The sequence below is a fragment of the Podarcis tiliguerta genome (assembly GCF_965153285.1).
Source record: "Podarcis tiliguerta genome assembly, chromosome: 6".
Classification (NCBI taxonomy): Eukaryota; Metazoa; Chordata; class Lepidosauria; order Squamata; family Lacertidae; genus Podarcis; species Podarcis tiliguerta.
In genome coordinates this window covers 9,394,768-9,413,787 of record NC_139539.1, presented here as the reverse complement: position 1 = coordinate 9,413,787, position 19,020 = coordinate 9,394,768, and the positions used below count along the sequence as shown (strand labels likewise).

The 19,020-nt window shown below is 44.9% G+C and overlaps 1 protein-coding gene and 1 long non-coding RNA gene across 2 annotated transcripts in view; one reads left to right on the top strand and one right to left on the bottom strand.

Annotated features, from left to right (window-relative positions):
- The window catches only part of NTSR1 (neurotensin receptor 1), a 117,508-nt gene extending 100,743 nt beyond the window's left edge, over positions 1 to 16,765 (top strand). Inside the window, exons 3-4 of the mRNA XM_083447537.1 lie at positions 11,262 to 11,352; positions 12,241 to 16,765. Of these exons, the coding sequence (XP_083303663.1) occupies positions 11,262 to 11,352; positions 12,241 to 12,490 (341 nt within the window). The 3' untranslated portion in view covers positions 12,491 to 16,765. The remainder of the gene's footprint in view (positions 1 to 11,261; positions 11,353 to 12,240) is intronic.
- The window catches only part of LOC310680771, a 506,863-nt gene that overhangs the window by 357,489 nt on the left and 130,354 nt on the right, over positions 1 to 19,020 (bottom strand). The window lies entirely within an intron of this gene.

The window sequence follows — 19,020 nt, the reverse complement described above, 5'->3', positions numbered from 1 at the left end:
CGGTTGGGAGCTGCCCAGAGTGGTTGGGGAAACCCAGTCAGATGGGTGGTGTATAAATTGTTGTTGTTGTTGTTGTTGTTAGGTTCATACCATAACCCTAAGATCAACTCTGAGTTTATCAGAAATACAAATACAGTGGTACCCCGCAAGACGAATGCCTCGCAAGACGGAAAACCCGCTAGACGAAAGGGTTTTCCGTTTTTCAATGTGCTTCGCAGGACGAATTTCCCTATGGGCTTGCTTCGCAAGACGAAAATGTCTTGCGAGTCAAGATTTTTTTCGCTCCCCACCCCCTTTTTCTAAGCCGCTAAACCGCTAATAGCCTTTTAGCAGCTAATCCGCTAATCCCTTAAGCCTTTAATAGCCGTTAATAGCCGCTAAACCGCTAATAGCGCTAATCCACTAAGCCGCTAATAGGGTTGCTTCGCAAGACAAAAAAACCGCTAGACGAAGAGACTCACAGAACGAATTAATTTCGTCTTGCGAGGCACCACTGTACATCATTATATTAAAAAAAAAAAGCAGAACAAAGAGAGTAACAGCAGCAGCAACAATAAAAACCCAAGTCTCAAAATAGCTTAGTAAGAGCTGAGTATGTTCAACAGCCATGGAAAACAGAGTGACAGCTGGAAAAGAAAAATGGAACAGGAGGGAGGAGGAACAGAATGATTTGCTTGGAGGGAATGGCAGGCTAGGACCTTGAACAGGAGCGGGTCCCTATAGGAGGATGGTTGCAATGCATCCTCTGCAAATGCATATTCTTAAAATGAGCTTTGGGTTTGGTGCTTTCGTTGATTCCAAATAGGCTGGGTTCAAATTTCCAGTTGACTTTAACCGAGGGAAATTCAAATGCACATGTAATGCAATGAAATGCAAATTTGAGAAACACTGCAGTTGGTTACCGTATTTTTCCTGTATAAGATGCCCCCATGTATAAGACGACCCCTATTTTTTGAGCCCAAAATTATGAAATAAACATTTTGCAACATTCCGTGTATGAGACAACCCCCAATTTTAAACTTAAAAACATTGTGGGGAAATATAGTCTTATGCACCGAAAAATACAGTATATGAATTTGTAAACTGGGAAACTCTCCTGCATGCAAACACCCCCACACCCATTGTATTCAGCACAGAAAGGCCATTTCCCTCCCCCACATCTACTGATAAATGGTTGGGCTGAGCTAATGCTCAGCTACATTAGCTGTGACTAAGCTCCATGTGCAAGCAATGGGACTTACTCATCTCATTGGGGCCTGGGCTGCCATTCTTTGCCCACTTTCTTATGAGTAAGGCCACCTGAATAAAACAGGAATCACTCCCAAGTAACCATGCAGAGACCTGGGTCATAAATCATTAACATCTCATTTAGCATTTTACAGCACACCTGAAACAAAATGGTCTTAAAAATTCATTCTATTCTTTCCATAACCACACAGAATTGCATGCAGGGAAGGAAGTATATTCTTCCTCTTGTCCCCACCCCCCGCGATAGCTCTCTGTTTTACTTCAAGTAAGACTTACGGCTGGCACATTTGAAAGCCCACAGGGAGCATGGACGGCTGGAGAATAATAAAACTGCCTTCTATTCCTCTGTCATACACAAAGGAGGCTCAATCAATCTAAACTCTGTAACGTACAGCAAGCTATTAAAGGAGCAAATTGCAACATTCCTTCTCCCTCCAAAAATCAAAGCACACACACAATGCTATACAGAATCCATTGAGAAAAAGACATATTGTCTGGGCACTATTGGCATAAGACCACCAAGGTGAAATCATACACTAAATACTCTCATGCCTCACTGTGACTACCCACTCATGGGCTAGTTACCCAGAGAAAATGAGGGGGAAGTTAATTTTTTGTTATCGGCACTGAAAATTATATATTTGCAACTTTGGATAAATGTTCCGTGGCAACAGGGTTTCAGCTGGTTAGTGAAGATCTACAAAATATAGAGAATGAAAGGAAAAGGGAGGGAAAGTTTAAAATGCAGGTGAATGTGCAATAAGCAAGCTGCACAGTGTTTGTGTGAGGAACTATGCTGAGCTGCAGTTTAGCACCAGATACACCACATAGATGTGTATATGCTAAGCGAGAACTCTTGCCTGGCAAGTCCCCTCCCCCCATGTGAAATGAAGACACCGGACACATTATTTAAGGTTAATGGGCATTAAAGGCCACAACTTTATTGATTACAGGAATTGAAAGGTATTGGCCTTAGGCATTGGCTCCTATCGACTACCCGGCATGGAGACCGGGAAGGGTTATCCACCAGCCGTGGGAGTCCTGTTGAAGTATGCCAACTAGGATCCCACGGGTGTCACCGCTCGGGGGCATGCCGGAGGCCCTTACCTCCCTAGGTTTTGGACAAGGCAACGCCCCTGGAGTCCTCTACCGGACTACTCTTTTCCTTCAGGGAAGTGATGGCGCTTCCTTCCCCCCCCTTCATTTGCATAACAATTACCCTTGCCAATGCCTAACCGCCAGTACCGAGGAAGTTGTGACGTTTTGCTACGAGGTAGGCGAAAAAACCAAAAGGCTGGAAGAGCGCCAAGTTGGAAAAATTCCTACCAGGCCCCTTGCGGCGACCAACCAGAGTCCATAGCAAGGTCATAGCTAGCTAAGCCTAAAGCGTGGGTGGGATGGGAAAACCGGTCAGCTGGAACGGGGCAAAGAGGGCGGTCCCCGGGCGTGCCTGGCCTTAAATGGGCTAGACCACGCCTCCCCCACCCGCCGATTGGCGGGCAGGGTCGGAGGCACGCTCGGGGATTCCCTTGTTCTTGCAGGGGCAGAAGGCCAGCCCCCACGTTGTGGGAGGGGGTGGCCCGCAACCCCCTCTCCTCTCAAGTTCGGAAATGGCTTTGCACTAGAATGGGGGACTATGGGGAATAGTGGTTCGTCTGGATGGATAATAATAATAATAAATGTTTATTTATTCCCCGCCCTTCCCAGTTCATAAAACCAGGCTCAGGGCAGCTAACAACAAATTTAAAACACTTAATTGATGCAACAAAAAACCAGCATAAAATACAGTATAAAACGTGAATAACAATAAATTCAGAATTCAAAAATCAATTTAGGGGGGGAATCCATCCAATAAACATTAGATGATCACCAGGGCTAGCTGGCTAAATTAGTCCTATTTGGGCCAGCAAGGAGACCAGGGGAGAATTAGCTGTGGGATCCCAGAGCGGGCAATCTTCATAAAAAGGGAAGGGGGAGGGAAGGAAGGGGAATAAAAGATCAGGCTAAATTCAAATTGAAAGCCAGGTGGAATAGCTCTGTCTTACAGGCCCTGCAGAAGGAAGTTAAATCCTGCAGGGCCCTGGTCTCATGGGACAGAGCATTCCACCAGGTCGGAGCCACCACTGAGAAGGCCCTGGCCCCGGTGGAGGATAATCTGACTTCCTTAGGGCCCGGGACCTCTAAACTATGATTATTCATGGATGTGAAACACAGGGACTCAACTCTGGGAACACAGGACTCAACTCTTTGTTGGGTACGTTCCGTTCTGATCCACGTTCTTGGCAGCCCTGCTTCCATTCTGCTGCAGTTCGGCTTCCACCAAAACCCATGTTATTCCTCTTCCTCTTTGCTGTGGTGAAATTGTGTGTGATTTATTAATTATGTCACAAAAGGGCTGGAAGCAATATACTTGGTTTTCAGACACTTGATAGTCTTGGGTGCCCCTCCTCTGCACACATTCCAGCTTGTCAATATTGTTTTTAAATTGTGGTGCCCAGAACTGGACAGAGTACTTCAAGTGTGTTCTAGCCAAGGCAGAATGGAAAAGGACTATGACCTTCCCTTGATAAGGACACTATGCTTCTGTTGATGCAGACTAGAATAGTATTAGTTTTCTTTGCTGTTGCATCACACTGCTGACTCATATTAAGCTTGTGATCTACTAAAAGCCCTAAATCCTTTTCATATGTGCTACTGGCAAGCCAGGTGTCCCCCATCTTATATATGTACAGCTGGTTCTTTCTGCCTAATTGTAGAACCCTCCTGAAATTCATTTTGCTAGCTTTAGCTGGTTCTCTAATCTGTTAAGGTCATCTTGAATCCCAATTCTGTCTTCTGAGGTATTAGCTACCCCTCCCAGTTTGGTGTCATCTGCAGCACTGAGCATACCCTCTGTTCCTTCATCCAAATCATTTAAAAAGATGTTGAACCACACTGGGCCCAGGACAGAACTCTGTGGCACCCCACTTGTCTTTGAAGTCTGCTTCAGGTGGCCCCAAACGTCATTACAAGTTAGATAATGAATCCAAATTACTTTGTGTTCATTTCCTACCTTCTAGGATTAGCCCCCTGTTGAGTTCAGCATGCAGCTAAGACAATCAGCAAAACATATTTGAAATAGTTTTTTTTAACATCAAAATTAATGTTAAGCCCTGAAATCAAATTGCAAATGAAATTTTAAAAGGAGTGTAGAACAAAGATAACTTGCGTATGTACACATAGAATATCTTAGGCAGCTGAGCTCTTATCAGGCTCTGCCTTGGCTTTCATTTTTTTAAAGAAACTGTTTCTGCACAACAATGAGAAATAGAAACTACTTGTCTGTCTAAATGAAAAGCTGAGGTTCTGGCAGTTCTGCTGGAGGGAACCAGTGAACAGAAATCATTTTGCTGGGCCTGCACAGGAGTCCCTGCCTCCAAAACCAGCTGGACCCAGGACCCGCATTTAGTGACCTATGTTCTAGAGCCTCTAAACCCTATCAAGTGCACTGGCTCCACTTGTCCCTGGGATTATAACATCCCTGATCATAAGATGGGGTATGTTGCCATGTGGGAACCTCATTGACCAGTACATTTCCGAGCACAATTCAAAGTGTTGGTGCTGACCTTTAAAGCCCTAAATGGCCTTGGTCCAGTATATCTGAAGGAGCGTCTCCACCCCCATCGTTCTGCCCAGACATGGAGGTCCAGCGCCGAGGGCCTTCTGGCGGTTCCCTCACTGAGAGAAGCCAAGTTACAGGGAACCAGACAGAGGGCCTTCTCGGTAGTGGCACCTGCCCTGTGGAACGCCCTCCCACCAAATGTCAAAGAGAAAAACAACTACCAGACTTTTAGAAGACATCTGAAGACAGCCCTGTTTAGGGAAGCTTTTAATGTTTGATGGACTATTGTATTTTAATATTTTGTTGGAAGCCGCCCAGAGTGGCTGGGGAAACCCAGCCAGATGGGCAGGTTAAATTTTTTAAAAAATTATTATCATCATCATCATCATCATCATCATCATCATGATAGCTGTGGGGACAGCTGAATCAGCCCTAACCCTTGAGCAAAAAAAGCTGTAGCTCTGGAGAGATTTAAAACTTTTATTGGTGAAATAATGTACAGCATGTCAATAAACAAGTCTGTACTTTTTTACCTTTCCTTCCCCAGGCTAATTCCCCAGACTAATTAGGCAGATCCAATTCCAAACAATTTATTGGCTTGTGCCAGTTTGTGAATTAAGCTCATTTGGCAATTCATTAAACAGGTTGCTCTGCCTGGGATCGTAGCCTTCAGCTCATTTGCCAATGCCACCCAAGTGGGAAAACTTCAAAGAACTCACCTGGGATGCCATTGGTTTTCTAAGAGCTACTGGGGTTTTCCTGCCTTGGAGGCGATAAACTTGTTTTTGTGTGAGCCCCAGAAAATTATGCCTATAGATGGCTATACTTCTTATGTATCCTTATGCATGCAGCACCATCAATGTGTGTCTGGGTTTGAGGAGTTCTGCAAACAAACAGAGGTAGGTCTATGCCTGCAAGGAGCTTACAGTCCAAGTTTTAGCGGTGGGAGGAAGGGAAGAGAGCCAAAGGTAGGGATGGATGAATGTGAACAAATACAGGCACATGCTCTGTAGCAGTTGGTGTGATTAAAGGCCTAAGTCAAAGCTGCCCCACAGCCCTGTTGACATCCAGACAAGCAAGAGGCCTTATCCGAGCTCAAGTACACACACTAGCCTTGAAGCGTGTGGCCTGGGGAGAGGTTCAAAGGATCAGGGAGGGAGGCCAGAGGTTCCCCACCCTGGGAGGGGTGGTCTGTCAATAGCATTTGGCCTTAGCAGCTAAAATGAGCTTCCACATGTGATGATGATGAAGATAACTAGATTATCTAATTAGATAATCCTGCATTGCAGGAGGTTGGACCAGATTGCCCTCAGGGTCCCTTCCGACTCTGCAATTCTATGATTATATAATTGTGTCCTATTCATCTGACTGGGTTGACCAAGCCACTCTGGGTAAAGGTAAAGGGACCCCTGGCCATTAGGTCCAGTTGTGGCCGACTCTGGGGTTGTGGCGCTCATCTCGCTTTATTGGCCAAGGGAGCCGGCGTACAGCTTCTGGGTCATGTGGCCAGCATGACTAAGCCGCTTCTGGCAAACCAGAGCAGCACACGGAAATGCCGTTTACCTTCCCACCAGAGTGGTACCTATTTATCTACTTGCACTTTGATGTGCTTTTGATCTGCTAGGTTGACAGGAGCAAGGACCAAGCAACGGGAGCTCACGTTACACGTGACCCGGAAGTGTCTTCGGACAGCGCTGGCCCCCGGCCTCTTTGAGTGAGATGGGCGCACAACCCTAGAGTCTGTCAAGACTGGCCCATACGGGCAGGGGTACCTTTAACCTTTAAAGCCCTATATGGCCTAGGACCCACGTACCTACGGAACCGCCTCTCCTGGTGTGTCCCACAGAAGACCTTACGGTCTTCAAATAAAAACATCCTGGAGATCCTGGGCCACAGGGAGGTTAGGCTGGCCTCAACCAGAGCCAGGGCTTTTTTGGCTATGGCCCCGATCTGTCAGAAGAGACTAGGGCCCTGTGAGCCTTGACATCTTTCCGCAGGGCTTGCAAGACAGAGCTGTTCCACCAGGCCTTTGGCCAAGGCACAGTCTGACACCCTCCTTCAGTAATCCTCAGAGAACTCTAGCCCAATGGTTGTCATTAATTTGATTTTGAATTGATTTTAAAATAATTGATTTTAGAATGCATTTCAATTAATTGATTGTGATTTTATGTAAATTGTGTTACTTTTATTGTTGTTAGCTGCTCTGACCCCGGCTTCGGCTGGGGAGGGCGGGATATAAATAAAAATTTATTATTGTTATTGTTATTGTTATTTTATTATTATTATAAAACATCAAACTTTAAAAACTTCCTGATAGATGGCTGCCTTCAGATGTCTTCTGAAAGTTGTATAGTTATTTATCTCCTTGACATCCAATGGGAGGGCATTCCACAAGTTTGGCACCACTACCAAGAAGGCACTGTGATTGTAAGAAGCTGGAGGCAGAAGATGAAAGGGGACAGTTGTCACCATGGGCTATGTGGGTGCTTCTGAAAGCAAGGCACTCCTGCAGCAGGATGTTTTCTCTTCATTTTTGCCTCTAGAAAGTGGCATTTGGTGGTATACTGCTTCTAAACATTGATGATCCATTTACCTTTCATAGCTAAGAACCCAGGAACGCGGGTGGCGCTGTGGGTAAAAGCCTCAGCGCCTAGGGCTTGCCGATCGAAAGGTCGGCGGTTCGAATCCTCGCAGCGGGGTGCCCTCCCGTTGTTCGGTCCCAGCGCCTGCCAACCTAGCAGTTCGAAAGCACTCCCGGGTGCAAGTAGATAAATAGGGACCGCTTCCCAGCGGGAAGGTAAACGGCGTTTCCGTGTGCGGCTCTGGCTCGCCAGAGCAGCGATGTCACGCTGGCCACGTGACCTGGAAGTGTCTCCGGACAGCGCTGGCCCCCGGCCTCTTGAATGAGATGGGCGCACAACCCTAGAGTCTGTCAAGACTGGCCCGTACGGGCAGGGGTACCTTTACCTTTATTTTACCTAGCTAAGAACCATTGATATGGATCTGGTTCTCCAAAAATCTGCTTAAGTTCCTCAGGAAGAAACAAACAAACTCATGGCACTGACCACAGCAAAGTGTTCATTCTCTGAAGCGCCTGTACCTGGATCTGAGGTACCAACAGGTGGCAATTGATGGTTCACTGAATGTATGCCCATCCTTTCACACCCCACTGCATCATGGATTGTGTAGTCTTTAGGGCTATGTGCATTTTTTTTCGCGTGCAAAAATTAAGATGGTATTAGCAGCTAAGGGCAGAAATATCAAGGATTCGTGGGGGGGAATAAAAAGTCTTGAAAATGTAGAGATGCCAATCATATGTCAGGTTTGTTAATGTAAGAACAGATAGTAAGTTGATTCCTTGAAATGTCAAGCAGAATTTCTAATGGCTGCCAGAACTTTTGGATCAGGATTTAGAAATTATGGAAATTTAATATTTGTCCTGATCCAGACCTGTCACGGAACTCTACAGGAAGGAACTGGGATGAATTGGCAGAGATCTGAAAGCTTGTTTGTGGCCTCTGATATTCTTAAAGAACTTCTCTGCAATTAGACTCTATATCTACCTATTGGTATATAAAATTAGTTGCCATGACTCAGAAAATAAATAACCAATTAGTAACCTATTTATGGTAATGTTGTAATATTCAATGCAATCACACTGCTATTAAAAATTGAGACATGTAATTAGATGTATCTGAGATAAACTTGGAGGTGCAAAGAGGGAGAGGGGGTGGCAAGGGAGAGAGATTTGGTCTCCTTGGATACAGTTCTGCGGACAGTTCCATGCAAGTCTCATTTATATCCTCAATATACAGTGGTACCTCGGGTTAAGAACTTAATTCATTCCGGAGGTCCGTTCTTAACCTGAAACTGTTCTTAACCTGAAGCACCACTTTAGCTAATGGGGCCTCCCGCTGCCACCGCACCGCCGGAACACAATTTCTGTTCTCATCCTGAAGCAAAGTTCTTAACCCAAGGTACTATTTCTGGGTTAGCAGGGTCCGTAACCTGAAGCGTATGTAACCTGAAGCGTATGTAACCTGAGGTACCACTGTAAAGGCTCCAAGTAGGTCTTTGACTGCTTGGCCCCTAGCCTTGATCTGTGGCAGCAGGGATGCAAAGCCCAGAGAGCCAAAACCAAAACTGCAGCCTCATTCTTCTATTTTAGGCTAAACAGTTATTAGAAGCATAGTGGTACCTCAGGTTACAGACGCTTCAGGTTAAAGACGCTTCAGGTTACAGACACCACTAACCCAGAAATAGTACCTCGGGTTAAGAACTTTGCTTCAGGATGAGAACAGAAATCGCGCAGCGGCACAGTGGCAGCAGGAGGCCCCATTAGCTAAAGTGGTGCTTCAGGTTAAGAACAGTTTCAGGTTAAGAACGGACCTCTGGAATGAATTAAGTTCTTAACCCGAGGTACCTCTGTACCTGGTCAGACCTGAAACATAGAAGGCAGGAGGTCTCCTTACCTTGAGACTAGCCAGTGTTCCATCTAGCTCAGTATTGTATACACTAAGCAGCATCAGCTCTCCAGGATTTCAGACAAGGGACATTTCTAGATGTTGGGAACTGAGCCTGGGACCTTCTGCATGCAAAGCTGATGATTCACATATGGAGAAACTAGTGTTAGCGACCTTGGGTTAGTCACTACCTCTCAGCCTAACCTATTGTCAGGTACACTGGCAGGCACGGGAGTTTTCCCCTCCCTCCAGTAGCTTCTGATAAGAAGTAGTGAGCCTAAACACTCCCTCCCTCCTGGTTGCCTAGCTACTATCTCAAAGCTGTCCAGCTCTTTCCCTGACTGTGCAGGCTCTGAATCTGCTGGTCTCACTGCTTCTGGGAACATGGAAAGCAAGGGGGGATCCTCCCCCTCCCCCTCTGTTAGAGGCTGCTCTGTCTGTGACCTCATTCCTCCATCTTCAGAGTCAGACCAGCCCCTGACACCTATCATGCAGGGTCATTATCTAATAGGTTGCTTTGGGGCTGAGTAGGGATTTTAATTTGCCCGCTATTGGCTCTTTGTACAGTTTGTTTCACTTGTTCTGCATTGTGGTTTCTGGGGACTGATGCACTTGACTCTAGGGAAGAATGATGCAGGAATCTCCCCTACTTACTTTTATGGTGCGACATGGAGAACGGGCAGGCACATGCTGCAGGTGTTGTCTGATAGGTTATAGCTAGCTCCTTCACTAATATTTAGTATCTATCTGTGTGTTATAGTAAGTCAATTTAGTGACCAATAGTTTCACCCAGTCCTATCTGTCTTGCTGTTTCAGCTCTAAGCTGCAAAATACTATCTGCCGTTTTCAGCACCATGGAGAGCGCTCATATACCAACATGTCTATACCATTCCATCATTACAGAACAGCTTTCAAACAGCTTATCGCCTCCAGATGAGAAGGTTGTTCTCAAGCCCTAACAAATTAAAAGATCAGATTCCGAAATGGATTTTTCTGCTTATTGGAAATAGGCTCAGTCTTCAGCCATGTCACGCTGCAGGTTTCCAAAGGATGGTCCAATTTTCTTTCTTGACAAGACAGATGGGCTTGTGGTTGGTTGGTTGGTTGGTTGGTTGGTTGGTTTTCTGGCTTGGGTTGAACTCCTGCTGAACAGGCGGTCCTCAGGCATGAAGTGCTGTCAGAGGGAGAGGTAACAGTGATGCCCCCCAAAAAGGGAAGTGATGCTTTCTAAGCTGAATGATGGACTTGAATCATAGTATCAGAGAATCAGAGTTGGAAGGGACCCACAAGGGTCATCTAGTCCAACCCCCTGCAGTGCAGGAATCCTACCCACAGCTGCCCTTGGCTCAAACCACCAAATTTCTGGTCAGCAGACAGAAGCACTGACCCATTGCACTACACCACACAGACAAAATTAAGTTCTTCACATAGTACATTATTAAACTATGGATTTTGCTCCCACAAGAGGCACTGATGGCCACCAACTTAGATGGCCATCTAAGTTGCATGGCTACAAAGGAACCATCAGGGTCTACTCTGATCCACATCATTTTTTACTGTGGTCCCAAGCCCACCACTGGATCGAGTTTGATCCATTGCAGGTGAGTGGGCCCAACAAATTACCCTCAAGGAAATGCAAATTCTCCACCCTTCCTCTACCGAATCATTATTTCCCCTTCCATCTGCATACCTTTCTTTGCAGCAAAGTCCTCCTTCATGCATAAGAGCCCTCCAGGGTGGAAAGCTGAAAATCATTCCTATTTTTTTCCCATGCAGAACTTGTGTTGTTGCAATGATTGCAAACAGTTAGGTGAGCCAGTTTTTGCCCCTGGTTGTGGGATACTGATTTACCGTAGCACGGGGTGCAAATCATCAACTTGCCTTGCAATGCAACGAAAGTGCAGACCACACCGACTACAGAGACTAATCAGTATTTTTGTCCATTGCAGGAGCTGTTGTGATTGCCTTTGTTGTCTGCTGGCTTCCGTATCATGTACGGCGACTTATGTATTGCTATGTGCCAGAAAATCAGTGGTCAGAGTGAGTAACCAAATTCTGTGCATTAACTGCAGTATGTTTCAATGCAATTACCCCTACCCAATCAGGTGGCTCCTGGCCTCTTAGAAGAGGACAACACTTTGTTTGATGTATCACAGTATTTTAATATTCTTTTGGAAGCCGCCCAGAGTGGCTGGGGAAACCCAGCCAGATGGGCGGGGTATAAATAATAAATTATTATTATTATTATTATTATTACTCTCAGTAATAATAATAATATATTATTATTATTACTGCCATCCTGCTGGAAGTATTGGCTGGATAATGGCTCAGTCCTCCTTTGCCCTCATCCTTCAAAGAAAGAAGTTCTGGTGATCCAGATCCCTCTGATTGCATCTCCAGCTAATGACCCTGAGCCAAGTTCATAGAACTAGGAGGTTTCATAGCCCCTAAATCTATAAGGTCAATAACTTCCTAAAGGAAGTCCAAGTTGCTAGACCCTGAACCTGACACTGGAAGCTTGAGCAAGAGGTGTGAATGTGCTTATCCACCATCTCAGCTTTTTGCTCTCCTAGGGTTCCTTCTCCATTGAAGGAGACAGAAGGGACAACCTCAGGCCCAGTGCATGACTCCAAGCCAAATCTTTGTCCCTTGAAATTCCAGCCAAGTAATGTGTACACATATGCATGTACTAGAGCAAAAAATGCATATATATTCATATATTAGCAAAAAATAACAGGCAAGAAAGCATTATATTTGGGGGAAATTGCTTTGAAAAAAATTGTACATTTAGCAAAATTGAATAGAGTATGTTTGCAGAAATGTGCACTAAAATGATGATGAAGTATCACGATGACTTGTAGTTACACAACTCAACCATTTGGTTTTTTTCCTTGCTCATTTGCCCCTCCTTTTCTTCTCTCCCCTTAGCTTCCTTTTTGACTTCTACCACTACTTCTACATGCTGACAAACATCCTCTTCTATGTCAGTTCAGCCATCAACCCAGTCTTGTACAACCTGGTCTCTGCCAACTTCCGCCAAATCTTCCTCTCCACGCTCATGTTTGTGTGCCTGCCATGGAGGAAGAAGAAGAAGAGGACCAAGTTCAACAGGAAGTCCAACAGCATCTCCAGCAACCATACCTTCTCCAGCCAAGTCACCAGAGAAACCACATATTGAGACTTGGGCATTGTCAAGGAAGGAATGAACAAGCGTCTTGATTCAAGGCAGAATCAGAGCTTGAGAAGAGGGCTGTACTGCTTTCATACATGACCTCCAAGTTCACCATAGCATGAATGTGTTTAGCTGGTTGTCATACATGGGAATGAGTAGACCTCTGTTCTACATATTAACTTTGGGGTTATGTTAATGCATCGGCCTCTGCCTTTTGTGAGTAACGTCTCCATGTTGTGTAATTTTGATCCAGCATAGAAGTTGCCTGTGACGTCATCCAGGAAGCATAAACATTTATGCAGTCAGTGTTGGCCAAGCTTGAATGCTTCTTGTACTGCAGTTCATCCATTTCTCAGTTAGAAGTGCCACAGGGGTGTTGGAAAAGACCCACCTCTCCTGGTGATCTTAAGCTGGTATAGAAGCTGGGTAGGTATTGTGGTTGGGGTTTGGTTCGGTTTTTAGTGAATGGGGGTTGTTGCTTTTAGGGTGGGAGAAGGGAAACTTATCCAACGGGTCTTTAAAGAAAGAGGAATGTAAATTGTTCAATAAAGAAGGGCATGCAATACTCAGGGAATGAGGTTATTCTTGTACTTTTGGGGTTGGGGATGAATTCAGGTTCTGCAATGAGTGTTTGGGAGAACCAGTGGGGCTCTCTTTCATTTGATAAGGGGAGGGTGGGGTGCCTTGGAAAGTCCATGGTGCCATCTCGGGTTACGTTTTCAATAATATTTCAATATTTTGGCCTAGGAAACCACTGTTGTTATTATTTGTGTATGTGCCTGTCCTAGCAGGGCCACGTTCCTTGATCAAAGCCTCCAGGCAATGATACCATTGTACAGTAATGATGCTGGAAAAGGCAAAGGTGCCTGGAAAAATATGCTATACCTGCTAGGAGAGAAAGGGGAAAGTTGTTGCATCCTTTATATAACGCTGGAATTCACTTGAGGCAGAGGAGACACATCCAGCTTTGATTACTGGTCAAGTTCAATTACTTTGTCTACAACGGTGTAACACTTGTGTCATGCCAATCATATGCAAGGTGCCACACAGATCAAGGGGTTGCTCAGAGCACTTGCAATCTACAGTAGATAATGAAGAAGAGATGAGGGAAGAAGTTATGAAATTGTAAGTAGCAGGTATGGCAGTAGTAGCTAAATGGCAGTGGAAAACTGGGTCTGGATAAGGTATTAAAAAGAGGGTACTCTCCATTTTTTCTTCACCAACAACTCTGTATAGTAAGTTGGGTTGAGACATGGTGGCCAGCCAACAATATGGAATAAAAAATACCTCTTGTGTGCTAACAATTTAAGGGATTGGAGGGGAAAGACAGGGAGTTACAGAACAGCTACTGATGGTTTGAGAAAATAAGGATGGTTAAAATTAGAGTTATGAATTGAACAATAGCGAAGAACGCAGGGACTTTAATGAAGGCAAAATCTCAAGACATCTGGAACATGGGGAGTCCACTTTTGAATTATTATTTTTTTGTAATTGTAATATATAATTGGTGGTATTATTGTTGTAATTTGGAATGATTTGATTGGATTTATTGTTAATTGGAGGATTTCATTGAAAATGAATAAAAATTATTTACCAAAAAAAAAAAAGAGACACATGGTGACCAGCCTAAGCTCAGCCTTCCCCAAACCTGATGTCCTCCCGATGGTTTGGATTCCAGCTGCCATCAGCCCCAACCAATGTGACATCTTTGCAGCTTCATGGTTGCAACATTACCCTCCCTCAACTGTATACCTAAAGAGATGGAGGGAAAACTCTTCTCTTTCTACAGGTATGGGAAGCATAGGGCCCTCTGTATGTTGCTGGAGCCATCAGTCCCAGCCAATACAATGTATGGTCAGAGATTATGTCATCCAATAACATCTGAGGAGCACCAGGTTGGGAGAAGCTGTCCTAAGGTCACCCACTGAGCATCATGGCTGAGATGAACCTAATTTTCCTAGTTCTAAGTCCAGCCCCTATCCACTACACCATACTGAGGCTGATATGAATATGGCGATTTCCTAAAGGCAGATTCAACTCTTCAACATGCAGGACATAGGTTTGCCTTGCATTGCTTCTCTGTTTCCCAGGATTTCCTCCCCTCCCGAATAGTTCCTTGGCATGCAGCTAGTGTAACAAGTGTAGCTGGAGAATGAGAAAGACATCTGTTCTCCTCAGCCTCCATTCTAAACATCACAGCATTTGGTGCTCTGCTGCCTGAGCAACTAAGCATGAAGGCAAAAGTCAATGGCTGAATCTCTGCTAGGGAAAACTGTAGCATATCTGGGGGGATCCGTATCTGATAATCCAGTTCTTTCCAAATCTAAAGTCTGCTCGACTGGGCCTGATTTAACTGTTGCTAGACTGTACCATGCTGGGGAACTTGAAAACACCCTTATTATTTGGGGATATGTTAGTGCTAGGCTTTGGTGTATATATTTTGCAGCCAAGCGCAGAATTATATCATCTGGTATGACTGCTGGTGAAATAATAAAGAAACTTAAGGTTTATTAATCCTGGCAAACAAATCCATCCTGGGTAGAGACTTAGATGTGGCCATCATGAAGTATGGTTGCCATACATCCACAATTTCCTGGGTGTGTCCGGGATTCAAACGGTGAAATTAGCGTCCGGCAAAATGTCCGGGTTTTGCCAGCAGAACCAGGAAGCTCAACAACTTTTCTTTAAATATGGCAACCCTCTCATGAGGTTCATGAATACTGACTGGAGGAGCCTGAGAAAAACTACCTAGAGGTAATTACTTACAAAAGAATCAGGGAAGAATAGATTGCCTGTAAGCCACCCCCAGTTCTGATATCTTATTGCTTGTTGCTTTACTCCCAATTGATAATAGGATTTAAGGACAACTAACTTTGACTTTTGAACTCACCACAACAGGGACACAGTAGCTGATATGACTGTGCCTTTAAATCAAAAGAAAATGCAAGTAAATAAGCCAAAAGAAAGAAAAGCAAAAACACACATATGCACGCGTATGTATACTTAAGTCTGTGCTTGTGTACTTTTGGCATGTAACAAAATGCCTGGAGGCAGACATTTTGGTTAAAATTCATTATTTTGGGGTGAATGATAAAGAGCAGGGGGGTGGACCAGATGACCTTCAAGCTCCCTTGCAACTCTAAAATTCTGTGATTTTGTAACATTGCAAAATATGGAACAATGTATGAACCAAGTTGCACCATGTGTAAGCATTGTACCAAATTCAATAAATCTATATAAAGTTACATAAATCATAAAGAGCTCTGCAAAAACTCTAGGAATAACTAAGGGGATGGGTAGATTTATTTCAAGGAAAAAATTAAAGCAGTAACTGCATTTTCCCTATGACATCCTAGATTTTGATTTATTCATTTTTAGATCCTTTGGAGGGGAACTTTTAAAGGGCCCAAGGACAACACGTATATAATGTTATATACATGAATAAATGTTCACTTTGCTGTATGTCAGTGTGATGATCCATTTCCGTTATTATTTAAATCCGATTTTTTTAGTAATAATTTGACAAAACAGCTTGAATAATCTGCATGCATCTGTTTTGAAAGTCCTGAAAATGTAGCACATTACAGCTCCAAACCAGCTAGCGACATTTTGCAGATTTTTCTTCTTACGCAGGGAGGAAGACATAAAAGGAATGAGACATACTGGATTTGGCACTGGACTGGCCTCATCTGGTATGCATAATCTCTTGAGGGATGATCAAAGGACTGCCGCATTTGATGCGTAAGGAGAGGTCAGAGAGAAGCAAGGAGCCTTTGCTTCAGCCAGTGGCCTGCAAAACCATTACCTGGAGCACCTCAAAAGCTTATTGGGGCTATCTTGGTGACGGCTTTGGCTAAAAGACAGCTTCTTCACTACCATTCTTCTCCTGTAATTCTTAACTGCAAGGAAAGACCTGAGAGGACCTTGCATGAACTTGTGTTCCATGGAACATATCCCAGAATCCCTTGCAACAAGCCGGTGTCCCATAGCAAAGATGAGACAATTATGACAAGAGATAACCCAGGAACTGGAAAGTTTGAAAACTACTTATGTAGAGCAGGGCTGGCTTACATCAATGGTGGTAGAGGAGAAAATGGCGCCTCTCCCTTTTGACTAGACCAGCAGTTGCATCTTATTTCAACACTGGTGATAGGCTAAGTACTCCACCACACACAGGGCCCACAAGGCTGTGGGGTGACTCCCCCGGCAATGTCCACTCTCCACCCCTCAGCAGCTGCCACCTGAGGTGGCTCCCTCACTCTGCATAAAGAAAGATTGCTCAATGGTGAATATATTCACAGACTGAGGTTGCTTATCAGAAAGTGCATGCACAGCTAAATGGATTGCTGAATGGAAAATGTGAGAAAATCCTTTCTTCAGGTTTTATGGGTGGTGGTTTAATATCGAGGAATCTTACATTTGCACAGAGTTGCGCTAGATCAGTTACCAACCTGTGGAATGAGCTGCATTCAAGTGGTCTGTGTTCTGTTGGATTTGTGGCTGAAGATGGGAGACATCCCATCCACACTGGCGGAGTAAGAGGAGTGCGGGGGCAGCGCACCGCCCCCAGCAGCGCGATCCCGGTGGGGTCCCATCACAGCTGCTCCCCTGCCTGTGCTGAGCGCCATGCCCCTACAGGTGGCGCACCCTGCCCCCAGGACAAGTGCCATGCCTCTGCAGGTGGTGCACCACATCCCCGGGACACACGCCAGCCCCTCCCCTGCCTGCTGTCCGCCCCCCAGTGCTGGAGCATGAAGCTCCATCACTGCCCATCCATCGGACGAAATAGTCATCTTGACTTTCAACCGTATTTTTATTCATTATTTTGTTTCTCATATTGCATTTTATTGCATTGCCATTTGAATCAAAATTGTAATACAATAAAATGCAACATGTAAGAAACACAGAAACCCACATCTAGCACTGCATGTCACAATTGTGGGAAAATCATTAAACAGTCTGCCAAGACCTTCAGCAATTTTCAAGCCGGGCGTGCAGTTTTGAGACTATTGGGTTAAATGAACCCTGCGATCGTTTCTGTTGAGACGATTCTAAGACATTTGCCTTTTAGAAGGTTTTAAAAAAGAGAGCAGATTCAGGGAAATAAAGCTACAGCAGATGGATGGCGGCTATTAAAAGGGTCCGCCATATGACTTCTTGAAAATGTACTTTTCAAACCGCTTTTTATGGAGAGCACCATCCATTTGACAAAGTGTGCAATCAGACTCCAAAATGAATTGTGCTTCTGATCAATTTATCCAGGACGGGTGGCTGCTGCTTCTTCTTCTTCTTCTTCTTCTTCTTCTTCTTCTTCTTCTTCTTCCTCTTCCTCTTCCTCTTCCTCTTCTTCTTCTTCCTGAGCTCCGTCCTGCCTCCGTGCATGTGATGCTCTGCCGATCTTGTCTTTTGTACAGCAAGCAAGGTTTCGCTTCAGTGACTCCAGTCTTAAAGAAGCCAACGCAATGGAAGGGCAGATGGGAGGCCTAAGGGAGACACATGGTGTAAACAGGAAAAGTAAACAGATGCCTTCATTGGTTATGTCAAACTGTCTTTTTCCGAACATAGGGCAATCACATTGCTAGCTCACAATACCGCCGCTCGCTTTGATCAAATTGCCCTCTTTATACAGGGCAACAGATCTCTCTCTCTCTCTCTCTTTCTTTTGACCATCATGAAAATTGCATGACATGGCAAAAGCTGTTCATGCACAATAATTCCAAGTTATATTTTCTTGATCGTGCTATGGAGCACAGTGACACTGCTGCAAGCTGAAAAGCAAAAGGAGAAGCCAATATTTAGAATCATAGAATCATAGAGTTGGAATAGACCACAAGGGCCATTGAGTCCAACCCCCTGCCAAGCAGCAAAGCCCCCTGCCAAGCAGGGGATCCCTTTGTAAAGGGATGTCTCACACTGTTGCGACCAAACCATTTCTGCCGTGGTACGTCCATATTCTGTTTCAGGCTAGGGTTGACAGGAAGCAGAGGCGCCATCCTTCAAGGGAGAATGGGAGCCAACATTGCACACTTGATGTCAGGACATCGGGAAACATCAGGACATCAAACACAGCGGCAGCATGGCTTCAATGGCTGGCACTGGTCAAGGTCTGTTTCCCCACTCCTTCGCCTCTGTGGTAGGAGGAAGAGAAGGAGGAGCTGGCCACTGAAGCCACGTCATTCCTGGCTCCATGGTTGGCCTCATCCACCCAGACAATACAGGCAAAACAACAAAACCAAGAAGCTAAAAACAGAATAGAACACAACTCCGTGTATTATGTACACCTGGGCAAATAGGAAGAACTTCACCTTTGGTTGAAAACCTAGTAACATCAGTGCTAAGCAAGCCTCCTTAGGGTGAGCATTCAGGTGTTGGGGTGCCACCACAGAAAAGGCCCTCTCCTTTATAAATCATGCCTCCACTTACAAAGGAATTTAGAGCAGGACCTCTCCAGAAGTAAGAAGATCCAAAGCTATGTGGCCACCTCTAATATGTCTTTCTCTGTGTTTTTGCATTCAGTTTCAGAGTATGGGGTGCCA